A 26,078-nucleotide genomic window follows, 5' to 3' on the forward strand; every position below is an offset into this window, starting at 1 on the left:
ATTCTGCCCGACCAACTTCTTTAACTCCAAATAATGACTTTATTTCCAACTTGAAAAGGCGCTTCTCTCGCCGCCCTCCATTGTTGTTTACTTCGGTGTCGCACACGTGTGTCAACCTCATGCTAAAAACATGACTTGTCACTTTCCAAGACGGCAAGAAGAAATAAAACGTCTTTTTACGAGGGAAAATAAAAAAATAGTAACGCACAGTGACTTGGATTAAATAAACTTTAATCTGACTACTGGTTAGGAAATAGTAACGTGTTAGATTTGTCGTTAATGAAAAAAGACTTACTGATGCTACCGGCATCAGTGTCAATAACCATACTGTGATAAATATTCTTTATATTATGTGTGTATTGTCAGGGTGACCAAGGAGACCACGGAGATAAGGGCGTTAATGGCGCTCCTGGAGTCCCAGGACTGCCTGGAGAGTCTGGAAGAGATGGACCAATAGGCTTAAAGGGAGAGAAGGTAGAACCACTCCTTTGCCATTGCATACCTGATAGTAACTTTTTGTGGTAAAATGGTATTAAACGCCAATGCTAGATGTTTGACACGGATAGGCTAAATGCGGTTGCTAACTATAGTTTGTTCCTGAAGGTTTCTGGCTCTGAGTTTCATTTGTTTTGCCAGGGCGATGCTTGTACCAGCTGTTCGTCTCTGGGCACTGCAGCGGGTGACGGTCTAGCTGTGCCCGGGACAAAGGGGGAGAGAGGAGAGCCCGGCCCCCAAGGACAAGGGAAGGCAGGCAGGAATGTGAGCGAAGCAAGTTTTTGAGTTGTTACATGTGCCTTGCGGGTATACGATAACTAGATTACAAATCTGCTGTTTCTTCAGGGTAAACCAGGATTACCAGGTCCACAGGGGCCTCCTGGTATCAAAGGGAGCAAGGTAGGACTGTCCATATATTGTTCAAAAATAATTTAAACCTTAACAAGGTAAAAAGTTGACAAGACAACTTCATTCAAATGTCAATAATTTCTTTAACTATTTGCGTCCTGCGGCCCCCCCCAGGGAGAATCTGGACCTGCAGGTGTTGGCCTTCCTGGTCTTCAAGTAAGGCAAACTTATTCCTAAAAAAAACGTTTTTTAAATGTATTTAAAGTAAATGCAACCCATCTGATATATTTTACTAAACACCACATGCCTCCATGATATCAGTGTGTACATATTCCATATATGACCGATGAGTCGTCCCTCGCCATATCGCACTTTAAATATTGCAGCTTCATCACATTGCCCCACTTAAAAAATAATTATTTAAAGCATATTCAACACATTTTTGGCCTAAATTAAGTGTTAAACTAAGTCTTATTTATTTATTACAGTGCAGTTGGTTGGGGGCGGGGCGTGGTTAAGAGGGGATGAGTGTATTTACAGCTAGAATTCACCAAGTCAAGTATTTCATATATATATATATATATATACAGTATATATATACAGTATATATATATATACAAGAAATATTTGACTTTTAGTGAATTCTAGCTATAAATATATATTTCTTTTATTTTATATATATATATATATATATATATATATATATATATATATATATATATATATATATATATATATATATATATATATATATATATATATATAAAGTAAATACTTGAATTTCAGTGTTCATTTATTGTTCACAATCATTATGAGAGACAACAAGACAAAAGGTTTTTATTTTTATGCTTTCTAACATCATTCTTGCCAACCTTGAGACCTCCGATTTCGGGAGGCGGGGGGGCAGGGGCGGGGGGCGTGGTTGGGGCGGGGCGTGGTTTAGAGGGGAGGAGTATATTTACAGCTAGAATTCACCAAGTCAAGTATTTCATATATATATATATATATCTATATATATATATATATATATATATATATATATATATATATATATATATATATATATGTATATAAGAAATACTAAGTCAAGTATTTCATATATATAAAATAAATACTTGAATTTCAGTGTTCATTTATTTACACATATACACACATAACACTCATCTACTCATTGTTGAGTTAAGGGTTGAATTGTCCATCCTTGTACTAGATGGCAGTGTCCTGTTTAAAAGTGTCACAACATTGCTGTTTACGGCAGACAAACTGCTTTACGGTAGACGAAAACGTGACTGCTGTTGTTGTGTGTTGTTGCCGCGCTGGGAGGACGTTAATGAAACTGCCTAACAATAAACCCACATAAGAAACCAAGAACTCGCCCTCCATCATTCTACAGTTATAACGTGATTGGGTAGGTACGCTGTATATATTGTGGGAAAGCGGACTCAGGTCCGCATTGACCTGAGTCCGCCTGGACCTGAGTCCGCCTGAATTTCGGGAGATTTTCGGGAGAAAATGTGTCCCGGGAGGTTTTCGGGAGAGGCGCTGAATTTTGGGAGTCTCCCGGAAAATCCGGGAGGATTGGCAAGTATGTCTAACATATAAAAATGGTCTCGTTCTAGGTGGCTAGCAATGCAGCTAATGGGAGCAATCAATTCTACCTCAAAATCACTTTAAAAATGCATTCTAAAACCGTCAACAATACTTCATTTAGGTTCTGTAACCTGTATAATAACCAAGCTGTAGCAACATTGTTATTGTAAGAGCGAACATTGAGGAACTCTTTTTCTAGCGTAGTAACACATCGGCGTGCTTTCGTATTAGCCGTAAAAGCTAACTACGGCAAGCGATAAGCTCGCTTCAACAACAACATGAAACACATTTGAGTTTGTAATACACAACACTGTGACAGGACACCCATCTGTACTGAGTGAAAAACATAAACAATCATATTACAGTATCTGTAAAGTATTATTTCCTGTTTTGTTTGTACACAGCTAGCCAGACAGTGTATGTACCGGTACTGTAGTTGTAATAACACACATGACGTGCTGCGTGTATCATGATCAATATTAAAGTGACTCACTCGATGGACAGTTATTTGTCTGGTCCAACCAGCCGGGGACGTTTCCTGTTCATTATGGGTAAGCAATCCATTTATGTCGAAATAGCTTGTCTCCAAGTTCCATATGTTTAGTGTAAAAATGGCTTTCATCCCTCTCTCTCGGCTTCCGTCTGCTCCTACGTCTCACTCTTCCTTCATGCTCGCTTCCACAAGCAGCAGTATATTCAGCTTCAAATGTATAAGGTTGTAAATACTAATTTGTCCAAAATTAGTCATCTTCTTGGCTGTTACCAAGTCTGCCATGATTAAAAAAAACTTGTGTTTGATTCAGAAGTCAGACGTGTGTTGCTATGGAAACAGAAATCAATGAGTGAAAGAAATCAGTCCCGGAAATAATTAAAATGTTTAAAATACGGTAAATATAAAACAATACAAATTGTTATGAAGGTGTCTGTTACAATATTATATTTATACTTGCAGTGTGTATATTGTACATATTACATATTGTTATGAAGGTGTCTGTTACTACATTATATATATACTTGCAGTGTGTATATTGTACATATTACATATTGTTATGAAGGTGTATGTTACTACATTATATATATACTTGCATTGTGTATATTGTACATATTACATATTGTTATGAAGGTGTCTGTTACTACATTATATATATATACTTGCAGTGTGTATATTGTACATATTACATCATATTGTTATGAAGGTGTCTGTTATTACATTATATATATATATATATATACTTGCAGTGTGTATATTGTACATATTATATATTGTTATGAAGGTGTCTGTTACTACATTATATAAATACTTGCAGTGTGTATATTGTACATATTACATATTGTTATGAAGGTGTCTGTTACTACATTATATATATATATATATATATATATATATATATATATACTTGCAGTGTGTATATTGTACATATTACATATTGTTATAAAGGTGTCTGTTACTACATTATATATATACTTGCAGTGTGTATATTGTACATATTACATATTGTTATGAAGGTGTCTGTTACTACATTATATATATGCTTGCAGTGTGTATATTGTACATATTGTTATGAAGGTGTCTGTTACTACATTATATACATACTTGCAGTGTATATTGTACATATTACATATTGTTATAAAGGTGTCTGTTACTACATTATATATATACTTGCAGTGGGTATATTGTACATATTACATCATATTGTTATGAAGGTGTCTGTTACTACATTATATATATATACTTGCAGTGTGTATATTGTACATATTACATATTGTTATGAAGGTGTCTGTTACTACATTATATATATACTTGCAGTGTGTATATTGTTCATATTACATATTGTTATGAAAGTGTCTGTTACTACATTATATATATACTTGCAGTGTGTAAATTGTACATATTACATATTGTTATGAAGGGGTCTGTTACTACATTATATATATATATACTTGCAGTGTATATATTGTACATATTACATATTGTTATGAAGGTGTCTGTTACTACATTATATATATATATATACTTGCAGTGTATATATTGTACATATTACATATTGTTATGAAGGTGTCTGTTACTACATTATATATATATATATATATACTTGCAGTGTGTATATTGTACATATTACATATTGTTATGAAGGTGTCTGTTACTACCGGTACATTATATATATATATATATATATATATATATATATATATATATATATATATATATATATATACTTAAACATTGATGGAGGGTTTTGAAGTTGTTTTAGAGTGCTTTGAAGGCTACAACGGTGACCTCCCATGAGCCCCATCTTTCAGCGTTTGTTTTATCATCTTTAAAATCGTGTGCTCTTGTTTCTCATAATGATTGTGAACGATAGGCAACATTCCAAAAAAAGTGCATTTCCCCTATAAGGCTACTATATTGGGTAAAAGGAGTGTAAAGGTGCCTCTATGGGTGTTATTTCATGTTTTGGCAGCGATAAACAAGGGACGACTGCATAAGCATTTTGATAAAAAACAAACAAATGCAACTAGATTTAGCTTAATTACTGTTATGAACGCACAAGTATTTTCTTACAGGGTGTTGAGGGACCAAGAGGACTTCCGGGTCTCGTTGTGAGTTTCGTAAATCTGAAACATTTTGATACTTTATAGTTTGGTTTTATAATATATGTGTTTTGTTTAGGGACCTTCTGGTTCAATAGGATTACCAGGCCCTGCTGGTCCTCCCGGGGAACAGGTTACATCACATTTCCATTTATTAGTAAGCCCTGTTTGATTGAATTAGTGTTTTCATTGGTGTTTTCTTGGTCGCAGGGCACGAGCGGGGCCGTGGGACCTCCAGGGCCGCAGGGGCCAATGGGCATCGGCATAACCGGGCCCCCAGTATGACATAATTGCTTTTTTTTGCAAGTGTAAACATTGCACCGCTGCATATGAATGTGTTGTTTTTGCTTATCTCTCACAGGGTAGAGACGGAGCCCCCGGCTCTCAAGGGTTGCCAGGAGCTGATGGAAGACATGTGAGTTTTGATTTAAGGTTATATTTACATCTTTTTATGAGGGTGCATCTGCAATTGAAAAAAGATGCTATTTGTAGTTTGAATCGTTGTCTCCTTGTGTTAGTTTCTGTCAAGAGTGCATTTTTTAGGTTAGAATTGCCCTTGATTTTAGGCTGCATTGGTAATGTCTTCCACCATCACATCCTGTGTCCCCTGATCTGTGCTTGGCTCACGGCCCTGTGATCTGTCTTCTGGATTAACAAACAATTTTGTGCGCGCTTTGTGTGTCTCTTCTCTTGCAGGGAGTTGATGGACCTAAGGGGGACAAGGTAAGTCTACCATGTTGTTTGGATGAAGTGATCTCTGAGGGGTTAGAATATGAGAGGCGGGAACAGATGGTAATCACGCAGGGAAAAAACACTCTGGCTGTAGGGCACAGATAGAAAAGCAGCAAAGGTGACAAGTGTGTTGTCGCTGGCAGACAGGAGTAGTTTCATGGTCTGTTATTAGCAATTGTGTAATTACCATATTCATCAGACGCCCCAGTCTAGGCTGTTTGTGAGTAAGTCAAGAAAATAGTACAAGTTGTGCTTTTCGAAGTTGTAAGGGTGAGCTTCTCTGTGAGGCGAAAAGTCCACTAAACTAAGGCAATGCGCAAAAGTTTCTTCATTAATACATTTACTTGATGTATTGTGAAGGCACGCAGCTGTTTGGGGGGTGTACACCTCCTTTGCATAGTGCATTTTTCTGTCCGCTCCATGCTTGCACAGCATAGTTTTGGTTGACAATTTCATCTAACACAACTCTGGGAGTTAATGAAGTGTTAAAAATATTCAGAGCATTTTATCTTCCACAGCTGTGAGTGCCACCTAATGCAGGACTAAAAACTACTTTTTTTTTTAAAGTGCAGAGTTGTTTATTTAAAAGAATGCATCTATTTCTGAAGGCTATATTGCGCTGTAACATATCGTCTCTTCATATAAGGGATTATCGGTATTGATGATAAAGTGGTAAAATTCCCGATCAAATTTTGATTATCGTTTAATTCTGATTCCGTTTATGGGATCGCATTAGAGCAGGGGTGGGCAATTAATTTTTACCGGGGGCCGCATGAGCAACCTGAGCACTGCTGGAGGGCCACATCGACAATATTTCAATTACATTTTGCTCAATATTATTTTTGATATACCGTAAGATAAATAATAATAATAATAATAATGATTAATAATAATTTAATTTAACCTAATTTAACTTTATACAAAAGCAGATTGCTTTTGATGGTTTTATTTTTAACACTGTCTTACACTACACTTCCTGATGTATAATACAATGCAAAAATGTCCATTTCTGCACAGGATTAATTTAAAGTTTATCCTGCATCCTCTTTAAAAGTATATATATATATATATATATATATATATATATATATATATATATATATATATATATATATATATATCTTTATATACACCATACCAAAGTGATTACATTAATATTTTTTTTTCTTGTTTGTATAATTACGAAATAACAAAAACTATCATTTAGGCAAAACCCAAATGATTTAAATGAGAGCCAACCCTAGTTATTGTGCACTCGTCATTTTATGTTAAAGAAAAATGTATGTAGCATTCAATACAACCATTCTACATTTACAACAATACTAGCAAATTCTAAATTTAATTAGACACACTTTGTAAAACTGTGGTGTGTTGACTTTAGTTGCTTGCTGCTGTATAGAACTTTTTCACTTTAAAATCCATTGTCAAAGTATTGGATCCTTATTCGAAATCTGAGGTTGAAGCGAAAAAATCGTATCGTATCGTTGAACAGGACATCGCTCATTATCGCAAAACCAAGGTTGATTACGGCATTTTGACAAACTCACAGATACTGCTCATTTCCTGTAGAAGCAGCTAGTGTGCTAATTGCTGGCTAGCTTATATGCTAACATTAATAAAAGACTTATTATTGTCTTTCACCTTCACCTATCAAGAAACAATATACCCCAATCTAAACTTATATAAACAGATGTGATATTTAAATTTGCACATACAAAGGGCATTCACACATTACCGGTTTGGATGGCAGATCATGGCGTTTATCAAACCGCCGTGAACAATGGCAGGAAGCCTTTTTAAACATGAGTTGAACACGGCGCCAATGAAGATTTGGCGCGGTAGTATCACAGATCTACCCGGAAGGCTTTTTGAACCAAAATTGTTAAATGTTTTGGTTGGGACACAAATTTAGACATCTGGCATGTTTGGTTCAAGAGTTATCCTTGAAACATGTTTTTATTGCTTTATTCACATTTCCTCTGGATTCTAAGCACAATACTGTCATTTGACAAAAATGTAATTGTTGTGTTTGCAAACCTTCCACAAGCACATGTTCCAAGTAGAACTCACAAAGATACATCAATACAGATAAATTTAGACATTGGTAACAGTTATCCTTAAAACACGTTTGTAAATAAATAAATGATAAATGGGTTATACTTGTATAGCGCTTTTCTACCTTCGAGGTACTCAAAGCGCTTTGACAGTATGTCCACATTCGTATTGCTTTATTCACATTTTCTCTGGATTCTAAGCACAATACTGTCATTTTGTGCACATGGCTGATAAGTGACAGGTGACTAGGTTTTGTGTTCAGTGTTAACACAGTCTTTTTCGGAGCATAGCGAATTGCCGAACTGCAATGTGTGAACGTCCCTTTAGGACAGGGGTCGGCAACCTTTACCAGTCAAAGAGCCATTTTGACCAGTTTCACAAATTATAGAAAACAATGGGAGCCGCAAATTTTTTTCGAAATTTTAAATGGAATAACACTGCACACAAAGTTTTTTTTATGCTTTGTGCTATGTATGACCAGGGGTCTCAGACACGCTGCCCTCACATTTATGTGGAATTTGAAAGCTGGTGCGACACGCGGGTTTTAAAATAATGGCGCTTGTCAGCGTCATGCGTGTTGTGTTAGTACAGCGTATAGCGGCCACTATAGTCAGCGTGCCTGATCAGCCACACGTTGTATGGGGCTTCCGCTTGCTCACGTAGGTGACAGCCAGGCATACTTGGTCAACAACCACACAGGTTACACTGACGGTGGCAGTATAAAAAACAACAACTTTAACACTCTTACTAATAATGCGCCACACTGTGAACCCACACCAAACAAGAATGACAAACAAATTTCGGGAGAACATCTGCACCGTAACACAACATAAACACAACAGGACAAATACCCAGAATCCCATGCAGCCCTAACTCTTCCGGGATACATTATACACCCCCACCCCCCGGAAGAGTCAGGGCTGCATGGGATTCTGGGTGTTTGTTTTGTTGTGTTTATGTTGTGTTAAGGTGCAGATGTTCTCCCGAAATGTGTTTGTCATTCTTGTTTGGTTTTGGTTCAAAGTGTGGCGCATTATTAGTAAGAGTGTTAAAGTTGTTTTATATGACCACCGTCAGTGTAACCTGTGTGGCTGTTGACCAAGTATGCCTTGCTGTCACGTACGTGTGGAAGCTGAAGATGTATATTGTACAACAACTGTTGTACTGGTACGCTGGTAATACAGATTGTGGTGGGCGCCAAAATGTTGTACTATCATGGCACGCCCTTATTATAACCGTAAGGGTGAAAATCGGTGAATATTAATCCCGGGAGTTTTCTGCGAGAGGCACTGAAATCCGGAAGTCTCACGGGAAAATTGGGGGGTTCAGCAAGTAAGCTGCTGAGCCGCATCAGAGTGATCAAAGAGCCGCATGCGGCTCCGGAGCCGCGGGTTGCCGACCCCTGCTTTAGGACAACGTGAAAGACGTAAATTGCAAAGGTCTATACACAAGAAGTGTAACAACAGGCGGTGAAGCCATGTGACGTCACATAAGCCACAACTTTTGCCTTTATCATTGATAGACACTCATTTACAAAATAAAACAGAAGACTATAAACATATTTAAACACACAAATAAGAATAATATAAGAAGCCAGATCAATATTTTATACATCCTGCCAAGGGAAGTGTGTTGTGTCTGTTAAATTACTCAAATATTAGAGCTGTTACCCGATTGAAATATTGAATCGAGGTTATTCACATTTTGTTTGAGATTTGAAATTTAGTTTATTTAAAAGTAAAATACATATTAATGAACTTTAGACATGTTAATATGTGCGATTATAGCCAATGGCTAATTTCTCTCTCAAGACCCCCACAAGTTGATGTTGTTCATAGTTAACTCAAAATGAATCTCAATCGCAGATAGATTTTTCATCATTAATAAGTGTACCCTACAAAAATATATTTTTAATACCATGACATGAAAGGTTTTTGACATTATGCTTTTTTAAAAAGCTCAACACAAAAAGGACATACACATGATTTTAAGGATTACCTGAGTTGCATTGATATCTTGCCAGATGTTGTATTTTGTAGGAATACATCATTTGTATTCTTGCTGTAGAAGCACTTGCATTCAGAGGAGGAGCTACACTTCCAGTTTCATATACAAAATGTGGATTGTTACAATATTGCTTTGATTGTCAAAGATGTTTGGTCATTTAAAATGGGATGTTTCTACCTGAATAAATGCTTCTGATATTCTGTACATTACAGCTTGGGCAAGTTAATGGTGTTCATAAGGTTTATTTATTAATTAAATGTAGCATTCAGCCTACTAATCATTCTGTCTTTGAGGACTATCAACCAGAATATTGTATAAAAAAAATATCTGACAGAAAATATCCTATTCCTTCATTTTTGTATTCGCATTGATTATGATGGAAATATCACAGATTACATTACAGAACGTTTTTGACCAAGCATGATTGTAATGTAAAACATGTTTTTGTTTTGTTATGTCGTTAGACTAGATGTGACATGTAGCGCAATTATTGTGAAGTCAGAAGTGTGTGATTAATTAAAAGAAGAGATGTCTTTACAGTGTGTGAACGTCTCAGATAAAAAGTGACTTTTGACTTCCTGCCCGCCGTCTGTCCTTTCTGTTGAGCTTTAATGTAATTTTACTCAGTCATAGTAACAATCTATGTTTGTTATTAATGTATGTGAAGCTCCACCCAGCTATCGAAATGCAAGCTCAGCAGCAGGCTGTTGCTCCAATGGTACGTCATACGGCGATGGTGAATCTAAAACAATGGTGTTGTCTTGTCGGGAGAACAACATGTCATGGCTTTGGACCTGATATTTCCATAATGTACCTGTTTCTTTGTCCATTTCTGATCGCTATTTTTCCGTTTGTGGCTCATCAGTAAATAGTGAAAGCAGCTCCATTTCCCCACACTATGAAATGGCCTGAGGGTCCAAAAGGAGTCAGGACGAATGCGTGCAAAAAATATGTAGTTAAAGCGTTATCGTGTTAACTTTGACAGCCCTTTTAATTATCAATTATTTTATTGCAATACAGCTAGGTTAAAGGTTTGTATTGTGTGACCAAGTACTTTTTGAGCTGATTCAACAAAACTGATAATACCATAATGATATTTTGGTCAAAATAACTGTTTTCATAGTGTTGCATCCCTCATCCATATTTATGTATTTTACATTTCAGGGCGACGCTGGAGAGTGCAACTGCATAATGCCAATGCACACAGGCGTAGGTGGACCAGTGAGTATCCTCACAAGCATTTATTTTGCAAAAGTGTTACCCAGCACCAGCAGTCCGTTTACCGTATTGACCAACTATAAGACCTACAGGTCCTTCTTTTGTTAGGGCTGCTTTTTGGAAAATATTTTTAAAGAGAATATAAATATGAATATATCCAATCCAATCCACTTCATTTATATAGCACTTTTCAAAAAACAAAAGTTTCACAAAGTGCTGCCCAGAAGTTCAGACATACATACTCGGAGAGTCAGTAATATAAAACATTGAACTATAAAAAATACCGTATTTTATGGACTATAAGGCACACTTAAAATCCTTTTTTTCTCCCTCAAAACTCGACAGTGCGCTTTATAACCCGGTGCGCCTAATGTACGGAATCATTCTGGTTTTGCTTACCGACCTCAAAGCAATTTTATTTGGTACATGATAAGTGTGACCAGTAGACGGCAGTCAAACATAAGAGATATGTGCAGACTGCAATATGATGGCAATATGACTCAAGTAAACATTAACATTTTATATGTTCCATTGAAAATATAAAATATTACACACGGCGCTCAAAAATCCATCAAAATGTTTTAGTACGACATTGGTAAGCTATGAAGCCGCACCGCTTGATGGATTGTACTGTGCTTCAACATAGGAGTATTATTATGGTGTGTGTATAGATAAGACATATTGTCTGGCGTTTTGTTTCACAATATTACGCAAAAGCAACTTTTCATACCTTCTGGTACCTGCTGATCTGTAATTGGAATCTGCATAAGTCCTAAAAAATTGTGCGCATCCGCCTTTGTAGTTTGTGCCGACACTGTAGTCGATAAGCTTCTTCTTTTTCTCTATCTTCTTGTTATGTGACATTCATCCTCTGCTGTTGCCATTTCTAATATAAAGTAGTGTAAAGTTCTTACTTATATCTGTCAGTAAACTCGCCATGAAAGTGCTAAAACATACCGGTGTAGTGAGTTTACATTAATCACCCAAGTAACTTTAGTTATTAGAAAGTTCCGGTTGGACTTTTTTTCATGGGACACATTTCCGGTTTTGTTGGTAGTTTCCGGATGAGGAGATGCTGCTCCGTTATTGATTGAAGTAAAGTCTGAATGTCATTTAAAACAGTTAGCGCCATCTTTTGACACTTCTTCCCCTCCCGTCCTTGCACGCTACACCGCTACAACAAAGATGACGGGGAGGAGACGCTGTTGAAAATAAGACCGCCCACAAAACGGCGCATCCGGAAGCGACTGTCAGAAAGCGACTTAAAGATGTGTAAAACATCATCTATGCAACATTTTGACCAAAGAATCACCATCACATGTTATGTCGACCACAAGGAAGTCTCTTACATTTAGGAAAAAAAATATATATTATGACTCCTTTAATGCGCCCCATAATCTGGTGTGCCTTTTATATGAAAAAAGATCTAAAATAGACCATTCATCGGCAGTGCGCCTTATAATCTGGTGCGTCCTATGGTCTGGAAAATACGGTAAATACTTAAAATACATCAGAGAAAATAAAATAGACTAAAATCACACAACTCTCATGCTGGTTTAAAAGCCAAAGAGTAAAAATATGTTTTAAGACGTGATTTAAAACTCATCGCCGCGACCCCGAACGGGACAAGCGGTAGAAAATGGATGGATTTAAAACTCATTAAAGAGGGAGCCGTCCGAATAGCAAGAGGGATATTGTTCCAAGGTTTTGGAGCCACAGCAGAAAAGGCTTTTTAGGACGACAAGAAGAAACTGATCAGCTGACCTTGGTACATTTTTAAAAGGTCTGACATATATTGTGGTGCTAATCCGTTAAGAGATTTAAAAACCAACAACAATATTTTAAATGAATTCCAAAATGAACTGGGAGCCAGGGAAGGGATGCTAACATGGGCGTAATGTGTTCATGTTTTAGTGACAGCTAAAAGGCGAGCAGCAGCATTTTGGACTAATTACAATCAAGCGATTGAGGCCTACTTCATTGCTAAGTAGAGGGAGTTGCAGTAGTCCAAATGTACTATGAATAGTATCATTAATCCATAACATTATTTATAAAATAGTATAATATTAAATAAATATAGATCAACTTATAACAAAGAATACATTATTAATTTGTTAAACAAAATGTAGTCTGTAACTACAGAAAAGATTTAACGTGCATTAATTTGCCTTAAATAAAAAAATAAAAAAAAATCCTAATTTAATCTATAACCTTTTTTTGACCGACTTTAACCATTTTTACTGAAAAAAACAAATCAAATGAACTCAAATAATGATACATTCAAATTGATCAGCACTATATAAAAAACACTTTAACCTACAGAACAAAAAATAATTTCAAAAAATTGCGCTGTTTTTTCTTTATTCACATGTTTTATCAAAATGAGGAAGGCTGGCTCTTTTGAGCACATTTTGGAGTGCACAGCTTCTCAAAGCATGATACTGATAAAGCATGTTCTAGGGGTCACATGCGCCTCCATGACATCGCACTGTGCCCCCCCCCGTGGGCGATTGATTTGATTTGAGAAGCAATCTTTTTGTGAAAGTATTAAATGTTGAATCCTTCTTACCTTCCAGGGAGCTCCAGGAGCTGTAATAAGCCCATGGCAGCCTGGGCCTCAGGTCTGATTCCTGCCCCATCAGAGTTCAATGTTTTTGTTTTGGTTTACGATTAAATATGCAATGTCATGTCTGGCCATATGTGTACGTGTTGCAGGGACCTGCAGGACCTCCAGGCCCCCCTGGTCCACCAGGTCCTCAAGGTTTCGATGGAGAGCAAGGGCCACAGGTAGGAAACATGGACGTTCGGGTGGTGATAAAGTTCAATTTAGCAGCCAGTCCATTCTCCTAACTTGAACTTTACAGCTGACTGGTTTTGCTTTGTAGTCGTGGTGTTTTTAACGGAGGATTGCCATGCTTTGCAAATTGATGGTTCATAATATGCATGTTGAACTGACTTGGCTAATTTGTACATAGGTGGGGGCCGCAGCTTCATTTAGTATAAACAGGCTGGAACTATAAAAATGCACTAACCAATCTGGTGCTTCATGCTATAATGCACGTAGACAGCAATTGAGGCAACTTTAAGAGATGTCAGTCAAGACATAAACAGCTATTTGAAGGCCCTCTGAGACGCTGGCAAAAAGCATTGTTTAGTTGTCGCTGTCATAGTTTGCTTGGTTTTTGAAATGCCTTCAAATAAAGTGTTACTGTGGTGAGTCAAAGGTGTAGGAAAAACTGCACAAGTGGCGACATGAGTGTTGTTTTTAAATGAGTACTGAATTGAAATGACTATGGGATCCAAATACAGTATATACTGTTTAAATGACTGAAAAAAACATTTTTTTATAACCCTTAAGAGAAGGAACAGGTTTAATCATTGTTCACACTGACCCTATGGCCCCGTTTACACTGCACACCAAATCTGATTTTTTTGCCCTCAAGTGACAAAGATCCATATTTTTTCTGCCAGTCCAAACGCTCCAAAATGATTCAAATCTGAACTTTACGCATCAGATTTGAGCCACATCAGGAGGTAGTCTGAATCTGATTGGAATCGGATCTTTTCAAATGAGACTTCGGTCCAAACGGAAATTGGACCTGATTGCGACATTTTGAGCGAGCTACATAATTGGTGTGCGCAGGCAAAGACGTGACGTTATCACAACATCCAGTTTCGGTGAGCAAAGTTTTTACAACAGCATTGTTTTTCGGTGCATCAGTAGTCAATAACATGCAAATAATAGGCTATATATATATATTATACTTTGATTTCGAATTAATAGCGATTGTTGGAGGACCGGAATTGACGCTTGCTTAAATGTTAAGAACATTGCGTAAGTTGTTTACGTAAGAGAGGGGAAAATAAAGCTAACATAAATCTACGCTAATGTCCGCATCTCCTCTACTTAACAGCCATAAAAATATTAGAACCCTCTCAAATACATCAGACTATACATATATCCTTTCATACATTATGTCACTTTAATTTATTTCCACGTAAAATAAAACACATTTTTAACCTCTTAAGGCCCAAGCTGTTTGTTTACATGCTTTTTTTGATTTCTCTTTGCTATTTGGATTTATTGGACCCTAATTAGAATAAAAACTAAGAATCATCTTTTGATATGATGTACTTAGTCCATAAGTACACAAACGTGTACTTCATGTTTAGTGACATGCTAATTCTTATTTTTACACTTTTCTTTTCCAAAATTCCATTGTATGTTATACTCTTCTGACACCACCAGATGACAGTATAAGTGTCCACGTTAGCGGCCATAAGACCCCAATTCAGTAGTGTACACAATTTTGTAAATAAGAGCTAAAAGGTGCTGTCCACGCATGTGGCCACTAAGCCTTTAGAGGTTTTTAAGGCGACTTTTATTTTGCAAAGTAGTTACTTGTTCATTTTCAGAATCCACTCAACTTCCTTTGTTTTTACTTAATCGAATTGCGCATGCAAGTGACGTCGAGGCCACATTGGGGCCACATTGGGGCCTGTGCGCGTTTATACTGCATTCTGATGAAGATCACTTTTTACTTGCAATCTAAACAGTCAGCTGGGGAAAAAAAATCAGATTTGGGCCACTTTGGCCTGCAGTGTAAACTTTGTCTTTGACTCTGCCTGGACTTCTGGTAGCTATCCTTCAATGGGCAACAATCAGTTCAACCTCAGTTCCTTCTTTCAGGGTGTCGCTGGAAACGATGGGAAACCGGGTTTGCCAAGATTCGTAAGTAAAATTAGTGATCAAAGGAGGAGAGGTGGCACTCATTTATTGTACTGGTTCTTATGTACAAGAGACACCCATGACAGTGTACATGTTTACTCAAAAGACTCACATCCTATCCTAGTTTCTAAATATGATCGCAGATGTCATTGAGCAGGGCTAAATTGGGGCCCGAAGCAGCGTTTTTTTGAGTCCGGGTTTCGTTCCATACATTTTTCATACTTTATTTTTTAACTATTGTTAAACAGTTTTTATACTTTATAAATCAAATTTTGATTTCATGGGAAATATTTTTTTTAATGGGAAAACAATGCCAGAGCAGACTTACTTGACAGAGAGGAAAGGACACGACGGGTATCTCTCTCTTTCAGGTGCACTTGGGGCGGCGTGGCTCGCTTGGTAGAGCGGCCGTGCCAGCATCTTGAAGGTACCAGGTTCGATCCTAGTCACTGTTGTGTCCTTGGGCAAGACACTTTACCCACCTGCTCCCAGTGGCTTTAATGTAGCTCAAAGATGTAGATAATGCACTTTGAGTCTCTCGATAAAAGCGCTATATAAATATATTTCACTTTCACTTACAATGTTGTTGTGTGCAAATTAACAAATTTTAAGCAGGCTGTTTGGATTTAAAAAGATAGTTAAGCTATTAACCGCTTATGTTGATTTGACATACGCATATTATGCACATTATAATGTCCTCAAAGTGTGCATTTTAATATAAAATAGGGACGTTTCGGTTGAAGAATTATGTTCTACCAATTGAGTTTGTAAATCAAGGTTCCACTGTACATACAAATACAACTACCGTATTTTTCGGACTATAAGTCGCAGTTTTTTTCATAGTTTGGCAGGGCTCTAATGCGATTTATATATGTTTTTTTCCTTCTTTGTAATGCATTTTCGGCAGGTGCGACTTATACTCCGAAAAATACGGTACAATAAGAAATATACACAGTATAAAAGGCTGAGTGCAAAAATGTACTACCCTATCTGATGATTTTTTTTTTCAGGCACTAATATAGTACAGCTGTAAAAGTGGCAGGGTGTGCAATTTTCATGTGAAAAGTCCCAACTGGGAATCGGTTCTTACTGTTTACTTAAATGAGCCGTTCAAAAGACCGGTTCGCAAACGTCACATTGCTACATCTAACTTAATTGTCAGACAACCACACACAGTGTGTAACTGAAGAGCCTCTTCTTTTCCTGTTTGCTTTGACATGTGGACTGTACATGCCCATCTACATTATAATTAAGAGGGATCAAATTGGTGAAAATAAATCCGTTTAGTTGTAGCAATTAGTCATTTCCAGCAGAACAAAGAAACATCATTTGAGCTGTCAATTTTCACAAAAGCGTATTGTTAGCCACTTAACACTGAATCGTGTGCTATAAAAAAATGTCTGGCTAAGAGCCCTGCTCTGAATTCGAACAATGTCAAATGGGTTCGTTATGGTATGTAGGCAAGCCAAAAGCTACTGATACACTCTAAGCTGAAAAGGGCCTCTTACAGTACACAGAACTTTGCAAACAGTAAACAGTAAAAGTAAAAGTGGGGTTTATTTTTACCAGTTGTGTTTTAGAGACTCTTCTATGCGTCCCTATTCAGGCTGTTGATTCAGTTTTGTTTGGTTGCCAAGTTCCTAAAGATAAGGCGAAAAAAAGCAATCAACCCACATTACAGCATTATTAGTGTTCTGACTAAAAATGAAGCAATTAACAATTATTTTCTGTTTGTATGTCATTTTCAAGTCAAACATAACCTTTAGCAGCTCTAAATGAATAGCAAGACTCATTAAAACTGGGACCCAAACGTTTTCCTCAAGATTACAAATAGTTGTTTTTTTACTTAGTTTGCAACATTTTACAGTGCTTCCATTTAAACTTAAAGAGAATCTATGATGATTTTCCTCTTTTTTGACTTGATGTTACAATGTTGGATACTCGCCTTTAAAGGGGAACATTATCACAATTTCAGAATGGTTAAAACCATTAAAAATCAGTTCCCAGTGGCTTATTTTATTTTTCGAAGTTTTTTTAAAAATTTTACCCATCACGCAATATCCCTAAAAAAAGCTTCAAAGTGCCTGATTTTAACCATCGTTATATACACCCGTCAATTTTCCTGTGACGTCACACAGTGATGCCAATACAAACAAACAGCAAGGTATAGCAACATTAGCTCAGATTCAGACTCGGATTTCAGCGGCTTAACACTGTCTGATAAGATAATTACTAACAACTATGAACTAGGTTTACAGCATATGTAATACATTTGGCAACAACATGCACTTTGAGAGTGCAGACAGCCCATTTCAGGCGGGCTAAGAACATATATATATTTCAGCACTCAGGTTAACCATACCTAAATAGACACAAAATACTGCATTACACAAGACTACCCGAATGTACTCGAATGATTGAAAAAAATAAATGTTTTCAAGCTAAATTATTGGTAAACACAGTTTATGTATAATAATTTACGTAAAACCGCGAGTAATGAATAAAGTTTTCATCAATTAATATATTCTGTAGACATACCCTCATCCGTTCTCTTTTCCTGAAAGCTGATCTGTCCAGTTTTGGAGTTGATGTCAGCAGGCCAGGGAAGCTAGGGTCAATATTCTTCTCTTGATCATCTTCGGTGGCATAAGGGACGGTGTGAGCCAAGACATCCAGGGGGTTTAGCTCGCTCGTCTGCGGGAACAAACTGCCGCCATTGCTTGCCGTGCTACCGAGGTCCTTTGTCCCTGAATTGCTCACACACTCCGGCAGATTCAATGGGGGTCTGGCGGCAGATTTCTTTGATTTTATCGTTGGAAATGCATCTGCTTTGAGTGTCGCAGGATATCCACACATTCTTGCCATCTCTGTCGTAGCATAGCTTTCGTCGGTAAAGTGTGCGGAACAAACGACTGACCATTTCGTCGGCTTTCCCACACCCTCGTATTTTGAACAAATTTCGTCCAATTTCTTGCCACTTTGGCATCTTTGGGCCACTGGTGCAACTTGAATCCGTCCCTGTTCGTGTTGTTACACCCTCCGACAACACACCGACGAAAGTGAGAAAATGGCGGATTGCTTCCCGATGTGACGTCACGTTGTGACGTCATTGCTCCGAGAGCGAATAATAGAAAAGCGTTTAATTCGCCAAAATTCACCCATTTAGAGTTCGGAAATCGGTTAAAAAAATATATGGTCTTTTTTCTGCAACATCAAGGTATATATTGACGCTTACATAGGTCTGTTTATAATGTTCCCCTTTAACAATCTAAAGCGTCAATTCATAAGGTTCATGCATTTTGGCATGAGCTTGTTTGCGGTTTTTAACGACTCTTATTTATCTTGTTGTTTTATAGAAGGACATTCAATGTTAAAGGTGCATAACTGCTACTTACTGTATTGGAGTATGAACCAGGGTTCCCTCCCAATTCCCTCCTTCACATACATACATACTTACATACATATATACATACATAGATATATATGTATATATATATATATATATACATAGATATATATGTATATATATATATATATATATATATATATATATATATATATATATATATATATATATATATATATTTATATCCATCCATCCATTTTCTACCGCTTATTCCCTTCAGTGTCGCGGGGGGTGCTGGAGCCTATCTCAGCTACAATCGGGCGGAAGGCGGGGTACACCCTGGACAAGTCGCCACCTCATCACAGGGCCAACACAGATAGACAGACAACATTCACACTCACATTCACACACTAGGGCCAATTTAGTGTTGCCAATCAACCGATCCCCAGGTGCATGTCTTTGGAGGTGGGAGGAAGCCGGAGTACCCGGAGGGAACCCACGCAGTCACGGGGAGAACATGCAAACTCCACACAGAAAGATCCCGAGCCCGGGATTGAACTCAGGACTACTTATACTTATATACCATATTTTTCGGAATATAAGTCGCTCCGGAGTATATGTCGCACCGGCCGAAAAAGCATAATAAAGAAGGAAAAAACCATATATAAGTCGCACTGGAGTATAAGTCGCATTTTTGGGGGAAATTATTTGATAAAAGCCAACACCAAGAATAGACATTTGAAAGGCAATTTAAATTAAATAAAGAATAGTGAACAACAGGCTGAATAAGTGTACGTTATATGTGTCAAGACGAGGACTCTGGTGTGTTTGTTTTCCCGAGATGCAAGTAAAGCTGGACTGGTCATGGCGTGAAGGTGAATACATATTTATTTATAACACTCAAAGGAACAAAAAGCGCGCTCAAGTTGGATGTACAAACTTGACTAACGAAGCAAAAAGACTTGCACGTGGGCAAAAAACTGTGAACAGTTAAACAAAAACACTAACTGTGGCATTAATAAACAAAAAACTTACTTGGCATGGACTATGAAGTGCGCAGAGGTAAAAGTGTGAAAGGGGTATGAATCCGGGATGTCACCAGAACGACAAACTGAAAACAATTAACTTAAATACTATCGACATGATTAACGAAAACAGGTGCGTGACTCAAAACGTGAAACAGGTGCGTGACGTGACAGGTGAAAACTAATGGGTTGCTATTGTGACAAACAAACAAGAGTCCACAATGAGTCCAAACGTGGAACAGGTGAAACTAATGGGTAATCATGGAAACAAGACAAGGGATTGAAAAGCCAGAAACTAAAGAGTCCAATAACTAAACAAAACAAAACATGACTAAAACAAAACATGATTACACAGACATGACAATATGAGGCATAAATAACCAACTGAGAATGTGCCGTTATGTTAACGTAACTTATTATGGGAAGAGTCATTCAAATAACTATAACATATAGAACATGCCATACGTTTACCAAACAATCTGTCACTCCTAATCGCTAAATCCCATGAAATCTTATACGTCTAGTCTCTTACGTGAATGAGCTAAATAATATTATTTGATATTTTACGCTAATGTGTTAATCATTTCACACATAAGTCGCTCCTGAGTATAAGTCGCACCCCCGGCCAAACTATGAAAAAAACTGCGACTTATAGTCCGAAAAATACGGTATATGATGTCAGCCAGCACCATGTCATTCCTTCACGTCTCATGCCCTCCAACCTGATTTGATGTCTATAAAACAAATATATTGAATATTGTGCACGAGCCACCACAAATTATTGTCATTTCATGGTGACATCCAGTAAGATAAATGCTGGCAAATGCAGCACTTGTTTGCGAAACGGTGTACCTAATGTTGTGGCCTGTGAATTTTTAAAGTTTATTTTGGACCGTGTATGAAAAAAATAATGTTGATTATCGTCTTCAGGATATATATTTAGACAGTGTACATTTTCAAGTTCTGATACTTTTGGGGGAAAAAAAAGTTTTGGAGGGTTCTACATAAACAAACCATTTGCAAACGCAAAAAGTGGCTTATGAATGTGACTGTGGAACAAAATTTACACAAAAGCATACAATTATATATTATCTAAAGCAGTGTTTTTCAACCACTGTGCCGTGGCACACTAGTGTGCCGTGAGATACAGTCTGGTGTGCCGTGGGAGAATATCTAATTTCACATATTTGGGTTGAAAACATTTTTGCAAATCAGTAATTATAGTCTGCAAATTATGTGTTGTTGTTGTTGAGTGTCGGTGCTGTCTAGAGCTTGGCAGAGTAACCGTGTAATACTCTCCCATATCAGTAGGTGGCAGCAGGTAGCTAATTGCTTTGTAAATGCAGGTAAAAAGGTGTCTTATGCTTAAACCAAAAATAAACAAAAGGCAAATGCCCTTAAGAAAAGGCATTGAAGCTTAGGGAAGGCTATGCAGAACGAAACTAAAACTGAACTGGCAACAAAGTCAACAAAAACAGAATGCTGGACGACAGCAAAGACTTACTGTGGAGCAAAGACGGCGTCCACAATGTACATTCAAACATGACATGACAATCAACAATGTCCCCACAAAGAAGGATAAAAACAACTGAAATATTCTTGATTGCTAAAACAAAGTAGATGCGGGAAATATCGCTCAAAGGAAGACTGCTACAGGAAAATACCAAAAAAAGAGAAAAAGCCACCAAAATAGGAGCACAAGACAAGAACTAAAACACTACACACAGGAAAACAGCAAAAAAACTCCAAATAAGTCATGGTGTGATGTGACACGTCATGACAGTACACCTACTTTGAGACAAGAGCTATAGTGATGCATGCTTGGTTATGCTTTAAAGGCATATCCAACAATTGCGACAATGACTTTTAACTGTCAACTGAGTTTATGATTTCTGCTGGTGGTGTGCCTCCGGATTTTTTGAACGCAAAAAATGTGCCTTGGCTCAGAAAAGGTTGAAAAACACTAATCTAAAGCACAAGGACGTGTCATAATGTAAATAAATAGCGTTATAGGTCCTCTTCAAATGGACTAAGATGCTGTTTAATTTTTGTCCGCCTTTTTATGTAATTTTCCAACACATCACTAAACTTTTCAAATAACAACATGGTAAATCAAATCCAATTAATTTGAAGTAATTCATAAGCTAATTAACTTTGTTTTGTTTGTCACGTTGAGTCAAATGAGTTGATTTAGTTGTAATTGTGTTTTGTTTTTCCATTTTTGCAGAAAGCTGACCTGCAGATGCTGCCTCAGGATGCCTCTGAAGAAGATGTAAGCGCACCATTTTTTTTCTCCCTTTTGCATGCATAATGGCATAAACTCTTCTTAATTTGATTCTTCTCTTTTATAAAACAGAAGACATGTGTCGGGGACTGTTCTCAAGGGATGCCAGGGGTTCCAGGTACGGCAGGAGCCAAAGGAGAAAAGGGAGACCAGGGCAAGCCTGGTGTCACCCCCGTGGAAAACTGTGACAGTGTAAGAAAGAGAGGATATGTATTAATGCTTTAAGATGTATTTGTTAAAAATGTTTATTTCACTGTGCTAACCTATCTGCTTGCAGTGTGCGGAAAAACTGCAGGCAACACAAGCAAGGGTCAGATAAGACACACAAGTCACACAAACACATGACTATACTGTGTACAGAATATCTTGGTATTTAGTAATTGTGTATTACAGGATGACTGTAGCTGCACGGGACAACCTGGAGTTCCAGGAGTACCTGGATCCCAGGGTACACGTGGGGAGCCTGTGAGTTGGTGCTTGCTTTACATGTTAAACATGTGCCTTTACATTACATTGAAAACATTGTATTGCATTTATTATTCTTTGCTACAGGGCATACCAGGAGAGAGAGGACATGCTGGAGTTCCAGGAATCATGGTAAAATATAGCAGATAAAGGAAATGTAAAAATATGTCCAAGTTGGGTGATATATATTGCAGTAATATCTGTTACAGAAAAAATTGCATTTAGCTCCCTGGGCAGATGTCACCTCAATCCTATGTTTTGGCCTCTTGAAAGTGTCCCAACCCCCCAAGTAGTATGAGGGGGCTTGTGTAGAAGGGGCGTGGGGAGGTTGATGTAAAAAGGAACTAGACCTTCAACCCCCATCTTTAAAGGGGAACTGCACTTGTTGGGGAATTTGGCCTATCATTCACAATCATTATGAAAGACATGACGACAGATGGATTTTTTTAATGCCTTCTAACTCATAAATAAACGAGTGGGTGTAATGATAGAGGATAAAATGTACTGGAAACCTCATGTAAAAATATACAACATAAAGTGGCGAGAAACATGTCAATAATGAATAAAGCAAAATATGTTCGAGACCAAAAATCACTTCATATTCTCTACTGCTCACGAGTGTTACCATATCTGAGTTATTGTGGGGAAATAACTACAAAAGTACACTTCATTCATTAACGGTGTTACAAAAGAGATCAGTTAGAATAATACATAATGTTGGATATAGAGAACATACAAACACTTTATTTATTGAATCACAAATATTTAAATTCTAAGACTTGGTGCATTTACAAACATCTAAAATGATGTACAAAGCAAACTATAACCTGCTAGCCAAGAATATACAACAATTATTCTCAACAAAAGAGGAGAAATATAACCTTTGAGGAAAAACTGACTTAAAACATTTGTACGCACGTACAACACTTAAGGCCTTTAGCATATCCGTATGCAGAATTTCATTATGGAATGGATTAAATAATGACATCAAAAAGAGCACCAATTTGATTCAATTTAAGAGGCTGCAGGGTTTCCCACGGGACAGGCATCTATTTGTGATGGTGTGGTCGGGGGGCGGGGGTGGCGGCGGCAGCGGCGATGACCAAGAAGAACGCGGAGTTGGAATATAATTACAACACTTTATGTACATATTTATATACAGATTTGAACAATTAGTTATTCACTGAAATATAATTATTAATTGTGGTTCTTACAAAAAATATATGTTATAAAATATAAAAGTTAAAATGTCTCTTAAAGCTCTGCCCCTTTAATTAGTGCATACATCATCTGTGTGAAGGAGTGAACATCCAACATTAGAATTGATTACTAAACGAGCAGAAGCGCTCTATGTACAGTGCCGTCTAACCTTAAGCGGCAGCAGCTCAACACATGCAGGGTTCAACGTTAAGGTTTTTTTCTACTTGCCCGACTTCTCAAATCTACTTGCCCCAATATTTTTACTTGTCCTGCCTAGGCTTTTTTCTGGCTGTGTAGTGCTCATGGCTTATATCTTACTAAAATCCTTCCCGTTGACTATTTACAACACTACACAGTATTTATTATTATTATTATCTATAATTACATTTAAATGGCATTGCATACATGTAAAATGAAATGCTATTTCACATTATTTGACCAGTAGCAGTTACACCCATCTGAACAGGTCAGCCACCTGTTAAAAGCCCGATCACAGTTGAAATCTTGAAATGAAGGGCCTTTAATGGCCAAAACATTAACCTGGACAACATTTTAACAGCTGGTTGGCTCAGATTTTATTCTTTTCATTGCATTCACATGCTGCAGTGGACAGTGGACAATTTAGCTTCAGTATTAATGCAGTATCTAAAGCACCGTCTCCACGTATGTTTATTGACAACAGGGTTATAACCTGGACACGTTAGCTCGTCGGTATGAAAACAGGTGACTGTTACTACGTGCGTCTGCCCCGGCCCCCGAGTCAAACAGCGGCGGTGTTAATGAAGCAGCGTCAGGCTGCTCACCGTCAGTGAAACGCTCGGTGAAATCGCGGATTAACGTTAAATATATGACGAGCCGCGAGCGATGCAGCTATAACCTATCTCACCTGGTAGAGCACCCGCTGCGGCGACCCAGTTCAATCCCACCTGACAGTCGCTTTGCTCCGCGTCAATCCGAGTCGGTGCTGCACACTGCACAGGTTCGGACCACTTTTGAACTTGTTTGCCAAGACGTCTTACCCTCGTATTTTGATCCGGTCGGTCCGTTCTTCTTTTACTTCGTCGTCGTCTTCTTCTTCTTCTTCTGGCCCACCAGGTGAATTAAGTGCTATTGGCGGAGTTACAATGCATAGTAGGCTACCGCCACCTACTGCACCGGAATTGTAACTACAAGCTACATTCACAGACAAAGTCCCATTGCTTTTATGAGCGAGTCAAAAGCCGAACAATCTATTTGTGGCGGACGTAATTCTTTCGTGGCGGGCCGCCACAAATAAATGAATGTGTGGGAAACAGTGGGCTGTTCAAACTACAAATGTTCACAAAGTACAAAGAATAACAATTATGATGAACATCTTAAACCTTTAAAAAAAAAACCGAGATAATTATTATTTAGGTTTTTAAATATTTGTTTACTTACTTATGGTATATTTATTTATTCAGTGTTCTGTTACAGACAGAGAACAAGGAAATAGAATAATAATATGAAAAAGGGTAGAAATAAATAACATCTGCTTCTTCTTACTCCTTTTCGGACGTGCTGTAATGAAACAAGTGGAAATATGCGATGCATCACATTGTATCGTCTGCATGTTTGAAATATACTGACTACTGAAGTGAACTAAATAAAAGTCTGCTTACAGCGGAGCCAATGGGAGGTCCTTTATTCCTTTCACAAAGCCCAATTAATAACCATCCAAAAGCACCAACAAAACTTAATTTACATTTTGTGACTTATATATTAACCAAGTATTAGTATTATTATAAACGTTAATGCAGACAAACTATTTATAGCGGCGCCGTGACCACAAGCTTGTGTGTAATGTTGGCATGATCCACTGATCAGCGGCTTCCTCGTTTTCTTGCTCGGCAAACTCTATCGTAGATCATAAATAATGGATACATATAGTACGAGAATGAGGACGTATACCCACAAGTTGGTACACTTTGACAGCCAATTTAGACCCGGAAATGGTGAAAGCAACAGGAAAAG

General features: G+C 37.6%; 1 protein-coding gene across 3 annotated transcripts in view; it reads left to right on the forward strand.

The window, feature by feature from the left end:
* col16a1 (collagen, type XVI, alpha 1) overlaps positions 1-26,078 on the forward strand; it is a 375,244-nt gene that overhangs the window by 284,557 nt on the left and 64,609 nt on the right. For 2 of the 3 annotated variants that reach the window (XM_072915591.1, XM_072915590.1), the window contains 18 exons: positions 367-474; positions 637-759; positions 841-894; positions 1,018-1,059; positions 4,999-5,034; positions 5,105-5,158; positions 5,236-5,304; positions 5,387-5,440; positions 5,722-5,748; positions 10,984-11,040; positions 13,614-13,658; positions 13,753-13,824; positions 15,728-15,769; positions 22,365-22,409; positions 22,494-22,613; positions 22,699-22,731; positions 22,815-22,886; positions 22,974-23,018. In XM_072915591.1, the coding sequence (XP_072771692.1) occupies positions 367-474; positions 637-759; positions 841-894; positions 1,018-1,059; positions 4,999-5,034; positions 5,105-5,158; positions 5,236-5,304; positions 5,387-5,440; positions 5,722-5,748; positions 10,984-11,040; positions 13,614-13,658; positions 13,753-13,824; positions 15,728-15,769; positions 22,365-22,409; positions 22,494-22,613; positions 22,699-22,731; positions 22,815-22,886; positions 22,974-23,018 (1,098 nt within the window). The remainder of the gene's footprint in view (positions 1-366; positions 475-636; positions 760-840; positions 895-1,017; positions 1,060-4,998; positions 5,035-5,104; positions 5,159-5,235; positions 5,305-5,386; positions 5,441-5,721; positions 5,749-10,983; positions 11,041-13,613; positions 13,659-13,752; positions 13,825-15,727; positions 15,770-22,364; positions 22,410-22,493; positions 22,614-22,698; positions 22,732-22,814; positions 22,887-22,973; positions 23,019-26,078) is intronic. The other variant, XM_072915592.1, reaches the window with a different exon arrangement.

Source organism: Nerophis lumbriciformis, linkage group LG21 (genome assembly GCF_033978685.3).
Source record: "Nerophis lumbriciformis linkage group LG21, RoL_Nlum_v2.1, whole genome shotgun sequence".
NCBI classification, from domain to species: domain Eukaryota; kingdom Metazoa; phylum Chordata; class Actinopteri; order Syngnathiformes; family Syngnathidae; genus Nerophis; species Nerophis lumbriciformis.